We start from the raw sequence: 13,342 nt of genomic DNA on the forward strand, positions 1-13,342 counted from the left end.
TCTCATCTACAATATATTATGAATGCTGCAGCCAGACTCATCCATCCTTCCCTCCGCTCCTCTTCTGCTGCTTCTCTTTGCAGATCTCTACACTGGCTTCCATTTCACCTTAGAATCAAATTCAAGCCTTTGTGCTTTGCCTTTAAATCCATCCACAATTCTTGTCCTGTAATCTTTCTCTAGAACTGCCCCAACTCTCTGGAATTGTCTTCCCCGTCCTATCCAGCTTGCTCCTACCTTCTGCTCATTTAAACTCGAAACCCATCTTTTTAAACTTGCCTACCCGTCTTCTTCTGTCCTTTGAAACCCTCACTATTTACCCACCATTCCATATCCCCCCTTCCTATTGGGTGATACTTCCCCCCACCTCCTAGATTGTAAGCTCTTATGGGCAGGGTCCTCTCCTCCTCCTGTATCACTGTCTGTATCTTTGTCATTTGCAACCCCTATTTAATGTACAACACTGTGTAATATGTTGGCGCTATATATATCCTGTTTTTTATTGATAATAATCTGTGCACCAGGACTCCTCGATATCAGAACTTCTGTTTACAAGGAGTCAAGGATACAAAAAAGATGGACACAAGCCCACAAGAACATCTGCTTTCTAGAACACCAGCATACAAGGACTTTGGGAGTACAAGGACCCCTACTAATAAGTACTCCTGTGTAAAGGAATCCCTAAATACAACAACATTCAGTAATTTTTGTAGCCTTTTGTCATCACAAACTATGTGTCTGTAACACTGATATGGTAATAAACAGCATGATCTGTGCAGGGAAAAGCGAGAAAAGTGACTATTACACCATGGGGTAAATGAAAGGGACCTCATATGGGGAGAGGCCTGCAGGGAGTGATCAGATCCCCTGAAGAACACACCAGGCCATAATATCATAGTGCCTGAAATGCGGCAGACGGATAAGTTGCCATTTCCTAAAGAAAAGTAACACAAACTGTACAAAACATTCAATTGTTTGTTGGCTCACTTTAGTAAATGACGCCTACAATTTGCGGGGTGAAAGGTGATTACACAGAAAATGCCCTATTTTCTCCATAGCACCATCACACATAATCTGCTACAAAAATCCAGAAAGTGTTTGACTCTTAGCGAACAATCGAGAACAGCCGGCGATAAATCTGATTATATTTAATGTGATCTCTGACAAAACAAATTCAGCAATCCCCTCGGGGGAGACAAATTAGGATTATTATATTTCATTTAGAAGTGAAGCTAATTCTGAACATTTCATCCCCTCTACATGAGGGCCGATGATCGGCTCTTCCACAGATTTGTGGCCCATTCTTCGGATGGCGTTGGAGAGGAGTTAAGCGGCGGCGCACTAAGCGGAGTCCTCGTGAGTTAATCACACCTCTGGGGAATTATTGAAGCATCTGGCTGTGACTCATGAAATCCCGGAGGAGTGCGTTTTGTGTTCCCATTATCCAGCCCCCCGCCGTGCTTTTGTCTCGCTAAAATTACCATAATGTACAGAAATCCGTCCGTGCTGTTTTGTACGGAGCCACCGAAATGTTAAACAATTTCAGCCTCTTATTCCCACTGTAACTAACCAATAGGAAAATTCATAGTGGATGGGGGGAAACTGCACGGATGTCTGATGGCTGCATTCCAGGACTGGCGCCATAAGTTGGTGAACTTTAAAGACCCTGTTCTAGACGTGGCAGCAAAGAGGTTAAATGTATCCGTATTGCCTAGGGCCAGGCAGCCATTTGTCACGGTCCAAACAGCGGCCGTCCCCACATAGGGAGATTTGAATAATAGAACGATAAGAAGAACCTGTGGAGGAGGGACAGTCGCCGCAATAGACCTATTCTGTTCATCCGCCATTCTTTACATTAATATTAAAGGAAATTACCATAGAAAGTGGTGCTCGCAGCAACAACTTTTGTGTATATGAATTTTAAAATCTTTTTCTTGGCTACATGATAAGCTCCCCCAGGTGACACTAAACTTCTCTCCAATTGTAGCCTGTCATAGTCATATTTTCATATAAATTTCATAATCACCTTTCTCCTTTCCTTTTTATGTCTTTTTCTCACCCTGCTTCATGCCGTACCTCTTGATACATTCCTCTTTTCTATTTCCTCCCCCCTTTCTGTTTTTAGCTTCCCCCCTCCCCCGCAATCTATGCTGCCCCCTTATACCCCCTCCTCCTGCCCTCCCTTCTCATGCCCACCCTCTTGTGTCTCCGACTTCTCCTTGTCCCTCCTTTTCTACCCCTCCTACCGTATTAGGTCACCTCTCCCCCTTCCACCTAATGTCCACCCTCTCCTTCCCCCCCCAACTCCTTCTGCTCCCCAATTGCAATCCCCTTCTTTTGCCCCCCCTCCTGCCTACCTACCTCTTCTCATGTTAACCTCAAGGTGAATTTTATCCTGCCCTCTTCCTCTGCCCTATCCACTCCTCTCCAATACCCACTTTACCTTCCTCTCTCATCTCTCGCCATATCTCTCCCATTACCGCTTTCCTATTTCCTCTAACTTTGCCCCCTCTAATATGTTTTTTCTGCCCCCTAATCTTTCATTTCCCTTTATCTCCCCACTATTTCAGTTCTCAGTTTTTATACATCTGCCAACTTTTTTAACAAAAGATGGCAACAGTTTGATCAGAGTTTCCAATCATTTGTGGCTGGGGGTCCTACAATGACTTCTGTGACCTTGTATGTTAGGCTGCAGATGATAAAAGGCCCCCTATGTATCATGGCGGGGTTCCTATTTGATCACACAAAGTATAACGGCAATGTGAAAGTGCAACAACCAGTAGCAACTGATCCGAATTCACCTTGCTGGGGTCCAAGAAAATCAAATCAGTGTTTTGATGGTAATTGTTAGATCTCTCAAATGAAGATCATCTGCAGCAAATGTGCAGAAAATTTCTGCGCAGGTGAGACAGGAAGGGGTTAAGACGAAGAAAGCGCAGAGCCTTGTGGAGATGCAGCAATTGGTAAATACTCACCGTATGAGGTGAATTCTGCACTCAGAAAGGAAGAATACCAAGAGACACCTTTGAACTGCTTCCCCCTCCGGTCTCACCCCAGGACGGCCTCGCGCCTCTCTGCGCACATCCAGCACACCGCCAACTTCTGAATATTTTCTCCCAATTATTTTTGGAAAGTATTGATTCCAATTTAATTTAGCGATCCCAGCATGAGCGGCGTCTCGGAGGAAGCCATAATCAGGGCCTGGCCTGGAGGTGAAGAGCCGACACCGAGGCACCGTCTATCAGTGCTGGCGGACTGGAGCAGAGGTCATTCGCAGGCAGATTAATTTTTGACGCGAGAATCGATGGAAGATGTTTCTCTTCTCCTCACCGAATCGTGTAATTTGCTGTTTATCTTTGGCTTATTGAGTTGGGAGAATTGTTAAATCATACCTTTCAGCTCTTTAATTTAAAATGTGAGTTTTAGCGCTCCCTCTTGTCGTCGCGCATAAGTCTTCGGGTGGCGGTGATCAGCCAGATGGGCTTTGCTCTGACACTGAGCCCGTGTCGAGGCCTCAGGGGTGATGTTAGCACACTTTGGAGCACTTGCTCGCTGCTTGCGGCCATAGATCAGCCAATCCCAGGGGAAATCAGAACTCGTCATCGTTAGTTGTATCGTTAGCTGCGGCATCTCCCGCAGTGTCTGGCACATGACAAGCGCCGAGGCTTGCGAATTCTCCTGTCTGAAGCTCCTGCGGCTCCACAAGGTGTATATTAATGTGAAAGCGCAGAAAGAAAAGACGCAATATTCCCAGCTAGACACAACAGGCTGCTGGATGATAAGATTGCGATGAGGCCTCCTCCATGATGAAAACATCCACTTTGCCAAAAGAACAATATTAATAGTGACAAATATTAATATTGACTTTAATGTAGATTTATTGGCAGGACTGAATTAATTAGGATTAATCATTATTTGTTAGATTTTAATATATTTAAAGGTCAAAAAGTTATCGAGAGATGTTATATCTCTCAAAATGATTCACATAGCATATCCAGCCTGCTGACCTGACTTTTTTCTACTGGAGTTAATTTAAAAAACTTGGTCACCTCCTTGCCCTCAATCTGTAATTAGACAATTAAGGAGCTGCAACCTGATGAGTTCATTTCTCTTCTTTTCAGCATATGCAAGTAAAGGATCAAAAGCTGACTCCAATCAGAATATGACGGGATAAATACTTAGGGGAAATAAAGGGATGAGTTGACACTCAGCTGGAGTCTGAATAATTTGCCTTGAAATCTTAAAGTGGTTAGAATCTACATTTACTGAGTGAGGTTAGAATAGAATTAGAAGAAGCTTGTGCTTAAAGATGGAGCTTGGATCCAAGACCATACAATCTGCTTCCCAGAACTAATGGAGTTTGTGCAGCTTTGGACTTTTATGTTGTGCTGGGGGTTCGGGGGGATGTATATAGTGTTGTGTAGGGTGGTTATATTGTACTGATGCTGAATATGTATATACTGTGCTAGCAGTGGGATGGGGTCAGTATAGAGATGTAAGGGGGGGTATGTATTGTGCTGGTTGAACTTCCTTCATATCCAAGTCAGCGCTCTAGCCCCCCCACCTCATTTGTCTCATAGTTTACCTATAGAGATACATAAAGGAAGAGAGGTAAAATTAGAAGTTTTAATATAGGAATGGGATGTTTGACAGTTGCCAGGGTGCTAGAGATAATCTGTGCAGGTTACTCTCTATATTTAAATGTTTATACTGACCTATGGATGGGGTCTATTATCAGGGTACATGTAAAGGGAATCTGTCACATTAATAATACAGGACATATGTATATGACCAACTCAATCCATCTCGATGCCAATTTAAAGATATTAAAATCACTTGCATTATCAGTGTTGCTTTTCAACAATTACTATTTCTCATTCTACTAGAATAATCCATATACTCTGCTTCCATCTGATTTGTTAATGTCTTATTTTAGAACATCACCACACTGTTGTGCAGAATTTTGTATTACACATATAAAATTCCAATCTAGCCAAGCCTGCGATGTTACGTCAATGCACATTTCCAATCACTCTGATTGCATAATTATGTTTTTTTTTTTTAACTGGGATAATAAAGGACTTCATGGGGCAGACTCCAGAGCAGTGCCACACCTTTGGAGACCTTGGAAACATGTTTGCCATATGGCCAAAGACAGGAAGTGGGGAGAGAAGACCCCATCTCTCTAGAACAGGGGCTCTGGTGATCAGACGTATGGACTTTTTGTAGCAGGTGCCCCTTAGGACCTACAGGTGGTCCGCTAAGCTTCAAGGTTCAAAACAAGATTTGGGAAAGCCTTGCAGAGTTTCGGACAGTTGTGCGGTTTGTACATATAAGACTTTCTCCAGGTTCAGTGTCCTATATAAGCATCGTCCTGGTAAAGTAGGCTTCCAAGGGGCACCATATATTTCTTGACTTTTAGTAACACACCCCATGTATAATAAACTGTTCTCGTCTGCCACCATACCTGTTGCTGCTTATTTGCCCATCCCTCGTTTTGGTGTCCCAGAACAGTAGATGCTTTTGTCTTGATGGAATACTCTGTATACTTACTGTATGACTTTCTCCATGCTTCATGCACCCCAACCATCCCTGCTGCCAGATCAGAATGTGCATAAAGGCTCTTTAGGGGCCACGTGTGTAAGATCATACTAATATTAAGGCCAGTTAGCCACAGAGACGGGGGTGTCCCAAGGTAATTGACTGGGGGAATAAAGAGGAACAAATCTGATTGATATCCCGCTGTAAGTATGGACCACCTTGAGATAACTGTACCTGCCTATATGTACCTTCCTGACAGAAGGCATTGGCATCCTTCCAGTGTCTTACAACTGTAATACTGCCACCATAAAGTTTTCAGCAAAGTTATTTACATTTGAAAAATGTGATCTGGTAGTTCTGACCTGTCTCCTATTGTTCCAAGGTGTAGTTTTTAATGATGGGCCCACCTAAACCAGGGTTTCTCCCACAAAACCTGCACCTCTTTTTGAACTGGACTAGATAAGGTAAAGGGGGCAGTGGGGGGAGGGGGGTTAGTTAGCAAAAAAAAAAATGTGGCATTAATCACACTCTATGAGACAATTTGATATTCTTTTCTGCAGCCTTGAACCATTACCTGCATAATCCCATCCTTGAATTATCAACTTATATCATAATCCCATGCGGAGCTGTAGGTATTACTGAACATTCAGCAATGATAATCTATGACCAGTAGGTGAGAGAAAACATTGAGACTGGCAAGGTGTTCGATGCTCTGGGATGCCGCAGACATCAAGAAGTGGGGCTTAGTGACCATGAGGAATACCATAAAAACCTGTAGAAACAGATGTGTCTTCTGAATACAGATAACTACTGTGATTGGTGACAATCATGGGAGACGGAGGCCCTCTTATATAACCAACATGTTGTGCTCTTTAATTCTTTGTTCTAGAAAGTTCCAGCTCTGTAAAATTGCTGAAAAATCTGTCAGGCAGAATATACATCATCAACACTGTACCAACAGCAACGATACAAAGAAAGCAACGACGGCACAAACGGTAACACAATAAAACTGTATCCCATTTGTGTCAGGTTCGCTATGTACACATCGTCTCATGCCGATCACACAACGGGCGTAAGCGAAAGGAAACCGCAAACAGAAAGTCTGTACAATATTGTGGCCGGAGCACACCCAGCGTCCAATCAGAGCTCCCGCTATCTTCAGCGCACCTGCGCCACGTAGCCTTCCTTCAGCAGCCCCTCCTCGTAGTCTGTCTGGCACAGAATCATGTTATTCTTTAGAAAAAATTTGTCCCCGACGCAAAACCTGAAAGAGAACAACATTCAATTAGAGATAACTAAAATGACCGCCCCCCCCCCCAAAAAAAAAAAAATATACAGTATATTATTAATAGAAAATAAAAAATGGGAGAAGCACAGCAGGGGAATGTGACACCAGACACCCACTGCCCAACTGCACTTAATTAGTGCCCTTCTTTCCGATTCCTACAGCCAGTCCTTGCTGGCTGCCCCTCTAATTCTTTACTCCTACAGCTAGTCCTTGTTCTATTAGTGTAATTCACCCATGTCATTCCCTTCTAGGCTTTCAGCCAGTCCTTGTTCTATTGGTATCACTAACTCCCACTCTTCCCTTTCTCTTTTTTTTTTTTTTTTTTTTTTTACTACAGCCAGTCTAGATTCCATTGGTGTGACCCACTTCCACTCTTCCCCTTCTTTCTGATTCCTATACCCGGTCCTTATTCTATTAGTGTCTTTCCCCTGCCCTTTCCCTTACTTCTCAGTCCTTCATTTCCACAGCTAGTCCTTGTTCCATTGGTGTCACTCTTCCCCTTCTCTTGCATTCCTACAGCTATTCCTGGTTGTAGTGTTCTATTTGGGTGTCTAATCTTAACCTTCCCTCTTATTCCTAAAGCTGGTCCTTGTTCTGGTTGGGTGTAGTATTGGGTGAGCCATGTGATGGAGCACTCTGGACCATGTCTGAACAATACCCCTGTAGAAGGTATTTGGGAAATAATGGCTCTCACAGATTTGGGTGCATTTAGTTCTGGATGGTGCATTTGTTACACACAGCACTTATAACGGCACCTCACAGCAGACCAGATCAGCGACTATTTAATGAAAAAGTATTTTCTGCAATTAAATTGTAAAGATATAACCAAGCTATTCACAATGGCACACACAATGCACATCGCTCCAATAATTAAGTGCTGTAACACAATCTTTAAACAGTGATTACAATGTGGGCCACTATTATTGCCAAGAAAAATAGTGAAAGTCTGTCTAACTGTAACATATTAATCTTGGAGTGGTCCTAACAACTGAGACTGACAAGCACTGAGCGGCACATAATTACACTGCGCGGCCTGTCATGGTGGCGGATCACTAACACAGTGGATTGGTAGTGCTGAGGCCGCAAACTGGGAATTGTCACGCAGATTAGAAAGCAATTGGGAAGCTGCCTTTATGGAACCTCTAAAGGCAGATTTACATTTGTAAAGAGGTGAACAATAGCGCTATTTATTTTGCAATGGAGCGTCAATGGAGGCGACAGAGAATGCCATTTTTGAAAAAGACTGAAAAGAACTTGTGTTGTTCATCTTCATTGTGTGGTGTGTAGCTCCTGATTGCTTTTAATCAGGCTGCAGGAAATCCCATATATCACAACACAAACCCCCAAGGAAAGGAAAACTAAAATCCACAGATATTGTGTGCATAACAGGGGCATTTACAGCTTTTTCTTGATTCGAAAGCTGCTGATTGACTGATGCTGACTCCTTGGGTGGAAGAACTGTCAGTACTTTTCTACAGGGTTACCGGACAGAAAGTTAGCAGTGCACAAGAAATATCTTCCACTATTATGCCATCCCTACAAACATTTTTATGCTAATAAAGGGACACTGCATAGAGTTGACATAGAGGTGCAGGTGATACTGGGTAAGGCTGGTCATTGTGGAGAAGTACACCAAAAGCCACTAGAAGTTTAAACTACACTCCCCCTCCCCCAATGTCAGTAAGTCGAGTCTTTTAATGCTAAAAGAAAAGCTTATTTGGTGTGCAATGTGTGTGTAGCAATCAGGGGCCCTAGAAAAACAGCAGGCCATACAGAGTGTAGGGTCTAGGAACCCAGGCACGAAAGGCCATACAGTGCTCATGAATCCCCACAGAGAACAGGTAATACAGTGCACAGGGACTTCCAGCATACAGCAAACCTTTGGAAGAGTTTCCAATCCCAGAAAGATTATCTTATCTTGTCATTGGCTGTTAGACATCTGTGGGCCCCATATTGGGTTAGCTCTTGGGTCTGTCATACCCAATGGCTGTACACAAAACCTGGGGGTTTTATGTATTTCTGGACACACTGTACATCACACTTCCCGCAGACATTCCTATTCACAGAGTGTCCAAGTGTCTCTGCTAATCTGTCTGGATAACATTCGGTGTGTGGCATCGCTCATCTGTGTCCAGTAGCCACATTATCCACAAAAGAGACACCATTAATGAAATAGACAGGCGACGAGCGGATGCTAATTGTGCAGAACCAGAGAGTCTTGGCTGCATTAAAGAGTGCCAGTGAGGGATTTGTCCTAATGAGAGTCATAGATCTATGTTCTGTAATTTAACTGTGAATCTGGAATCTGATTTGACTGTGAGTGTTTCTTCAGCAGATGCTATTGGAGTTTAACAGTAAGTTCTTTACATTCCTTCTCTAATGGGATTCTGTCAGGAAGGACCATCTATATGAGGAAGACAACCATGTATAAGTAGGATGGCATTTGAATGCTTTATGAAGTTAAATATATTCCCTCTGTATAGGATGTAGTGTTTTCCTGTTCTCAGCCTTTTGGACTGTTCTTTTCTGACCGAGCCTCACCTGGACATACATCCTACATGTCATGATCATCCTTTGTTATAAGGAGACAACTCCCCACCCATTGCAGAAAGACAGAAAGAGTGGCATTCTAAAAGGAACTGGCTGGTTTCTCCTGTACACCCCTGAATTTCCAAGGACAGTCAATAAGTTTATTAATGCTCATAAAGAGAACCCACCTCTGATTACACAACTGACAGGCAAAGCAGTCCAGGTGGTAGACATTGTCCTTTGCCCGCATCACCATTTCGAATGCTGGAATGAGTTTGCTGCACGCTGCGCAATTTCCTGTCACCCCAAATAACCTGGAAGAAAAAAAAGGGCGGTCACTGGAGGGATCCAAATCGGACATAATGCTTCTTTTAAAATATGATATCAGACTTTTATATTAGTATGTGAGAAGGGACTGGGAAGTGAAAGAACAAAATATAAAACGTTGCAGAATATATGGTGTGACATATAGTATGAGAGCATTGTATGACATAACATGGTTCAGGGAGTACAGTATGACATAACACAGTATAGCAAGCATGATATAACATTGTAAAGTGAGGATAGTATAAAAAACATAGTATGGATTAACACAGTATAAAGCACATAGTATGATATAAAACACAATATAGGGAGCAGTCTTTGGTATATAACATGGTATGGTATAGAACACTACAGAAAATATAGTATGATATGTAATACATTATAGGGAGCACAATATGACATATAAGATTGTATAGGTCAGTGATTCTCTACCAGAGCTCCATTAAACCACAGGGTTCCTCCAGAGTTTGCTGGGGTTCCTAGAGCAATGAGCAATTTGGCCTCTCAGGTCAGTTTACCTGACACCAATGATCCTTTTTTCTATCTGTAAGGATGACATTCCTCCCACTGATCACCATGCTAAAATACTGTGAGCTGTAAATATAGTAATTATAGAAGGGGTTCCCTAAGTGCTGAAAGTTATCTCAAGGGTTCCCCAATGTTAGAAAGTATAGCAAGACATTCAACATGATATAAATTATCTGCTATTATGGTATACAGGGTATATTGGGTTCTAGATTAGTGATTTGGCTTTTAAGTAAAAAGAAAAACTGCCTTCTGATCCAGATCTGACATTAGAAGTCTAAAATCCAAGGCTGGGAACCCTGCAAGGCCAGCACAGGCTGTGTCTATGTATAAACAAGGGATCATTTACACACATGTATTGCACTGTACTGTCCAACACAGCCACAATGCAGGGACAACAGAACTTACTGGTAGTCTTTTTTAACATATGCTGCATTGTAATGGGTTGGGGTAAAATTCTAACTTTCTGAATTTTACCTAAGTATAGAATATGGCAATGCATTGTAAGAAGTGATATGTTACCAAAGCATTATTTTTGTAATGAGACAGAAAACACAAAATGAACACCCAGCAAACATTACCACACCACAAACAGCTAGCAAAAGTCAGTAAAAAGTCACAAATAGAACCCACCCACTACATTAGAATTTGGTTTATAAAGCAGCACTTCATAAATGCAGTGAAAACAATCATAATGTAGAGCTTTACAGGATCAGAATGGTATGAATATATTTCTAAACAGGAAATCAACGTATGTCCCACATTTTTCCTGCTGTTTCAGTCACTCTGGGCTGCTGCTGATGGTGGCTGAAAGGATGCAGATCACAAATATCAAAAACCACCCAGGACTGTGCAGGCCAGGTATTTCCAGAAATATCTGATAAAGGTAGCAAATTGCATCACTAACCAAAAAATCAGCCAATCAAACAGGGACATTGCTTGCACATGACCCCCCTCTAAATCTTTATTCCCTGAATACCGGGTAATCCCTCATGAAGCGGAAAGAATTTGCCGGTGGCGGAGCAGAATAACTCATCCCAGCCAGGACCATGGGCATGATTACTCTGTGGACTCTTCACAGTTGTTAAAATATTTGAATAGAAATTCAGTAAAAATGGGCACGAACATTTCTCACAATTTATTATGTATGGTGCGTGTGTATATAATGTATGTGTACACTGTATATGATATGTGTATGTCAATGTGTGTATATGTTATTTTTATGCGTATATGACATGTGTGTCGTTGTTTTTGTATACATTGTATGTGTTGCTGTGAATGTTATTTTTTGTGTATATGACATATGTGTGTTGTTTATGTATACATTGTATGCGTTGCTGTGTGTATTCAGGGTGTGTACTCACCTTATAAGCACAGATACTTCTGCAGCACCTGGTATATTTATTACAGCCTCCTATGGGCCCCATCCATCCCCTAACAGGTGAGCTAAAGATTTGCCAGCAATCTGCAAGTTTTATACAATGAACTCTCCACACCAGACACATTATTATACAGGTGTGTGGTGATGTATCTTCTTTCTGCTGCCAAAGGACACAATGGGACCAATTTACTAAAGGGATCTTACTGGTTTACAGGGTTTACTTACTATGGTAAATCAAAGCGACTTTTAACAGTGAAATATGTCACTCGCCCTAATACCTACAACAAAAATGTTTTTTGGACAGGTGCCCTCCTATTGAGATATAGCTTTCCTGCTCTAAAAGTGAAAATACACTTTGCAACAACAGAATCACTTGTAAGGAAAACTAAAAAAAAATGAATTTTCCTTGCATGATTGGTTGAAGTTAACAGAGCTTTGTGTCAATTACTAAGCTGAGTGAAAAATACTTTGCAATGAAATGATTCACCTTGGTAAGTAAACAGTTTATATTCCTTAAATAAATCAACCACAATGGGCCTAATTTATTAAAGCTCTCCTAGGCCAGAGAGGATACACTTTCAACAGTGAAGCTGGGTGATCCAGCAAACCTGAAATGGATCTGGTCCAGGAATGAAAATATTTGCTAACCAATAGCAACTGAAGAAATCTGTTCCAGGTTTGCTGGATCCCCCAGCTTCACTGATGAAAATGTATCCTCCCCAGCCTTGGAGAGCTTTAAAAAATTCAAGCTCAATGTGTGTATGTTGGATTGACCACCTAAACAAATTTCAGCTACACACAAATGTCAATCTTGTTCAGATCTTCTTGTTAGCGTAGAAGGCCCGTTAGATCCTCAACAATTTCTGTGCGATTCATGGAAAGCCATGTGCTGCAGAAAGTGGAGCACTCCCTGCTAGGGCTGGTATTTTCTATATATCACTCCAGACGGTGCCATCTTGTGTGTAGGGCACTACAGCGTTACTTGTGCCATGTCCACAAGCTGGCAATCTTCTATTTTGGCAACAATTTGGATCAATGTGTAAAAGATAAAATAAACTTTTCTGACAATCAATATGCTTTGATCAATGCATAATCAATGGGCTTTTAAGCCCATTGAAAAATGTTAAATATCTGTTAAATCTTGCAGTTCAGTTCTGGCAATTTTGTGTGCTAAAAGAGTGGTATGTGTAGTCTGGTACTTCTATAAGTTATTAGTAACAATGCAAAATTATTGTGTAAAAATACTGTCATGAAAGTCAGAAATGACTTTCATGTGACTAATTCCTAAAATATCATGTTTGGGGAATCCCATACAGAAGTTTGTGGTATTTTAACTCATAAAAAAGGCATTGGGTTCATCTTAATAGTCAAACCAAAACTGTAACCTGGATGGCCAAGGTACAGGAAGCATTCACATCTCACTTCCTGGCTTCATGTACCATATCAAGCCCTGTGTCTTCCCTCAACAGTGGGGGGTTCCAAAGTTGAGGGATAGGGCATCTTTCCCACATCCTATCCCCCAAATAGTTTGTACGGGTTTGTTGAAAGAGGCTTTTAATGAAATCAGGACGCTCCTTCTAATCAGGCTCCCTCTAACCAGATATCATTAGGGAATGAGAACAAGGGTCATTTAGGACCCATTACTTGTTCCCAAAAAAAGATGAATAAAGACAGCACACCCGTAGCATGCCAGTCATTTATTTAAATAAAACCACAAATTCATACTACTGATTTTTTTTCCCCCATATTGAGAA

The 13,342-nt window shown here is 41.8% G+C and overlaps 1 protein-coding gene across 4 annotated transcripts in view; it reads right to left on the reverse strand.

Annotated features, from left to right (window-relative positions):
- Positions 1-6,388: 6,388 nt before the first annotated feature.
- LMO3 (LIM domain only 3) overlaps positions 6,389-13,342 on the reverse strand; it is a 28,537-nt gene continuing 21,583 nt past the window's right edge. For all 4 annotated transcript variants that reach the window (XM_072399877.1, XM_072399876.1, XM_072399875.1 and 1 more), the window contains exons 3-4: positions 9,547-9,672; positions 6,389-6,805 (exon numbers count right to left, since the gene is read on the reverse strand). In XM_072399877.1, coding sequence (XP_072255978.1) covers positions 6,700-6,805; positions 9,547-9,672 — 232 coding nt within the window. In that variant the 3' untranslated portion in view covers positions 6,389-6,699. The remainder of the gene's footprint in view (positions 6,806-9,546; positions 9,673-13,342) is intronic.

This window comes from Pyxicephalus adspersus, chromosome 2, assembly GCF_032062135.1.
Source record: "Pyxicephalus adspersus chromosome 2, UCB_Pads_2.0, whole genome shotgun sequence".
In the NCBI taxonomy this organism is placed as follows: Eukaryota; Metazoa; Chordata; class Amphibia; order Anura; family Pyxicephalidae; genus Pyxicephalus; species Pyxicephalus adspersus.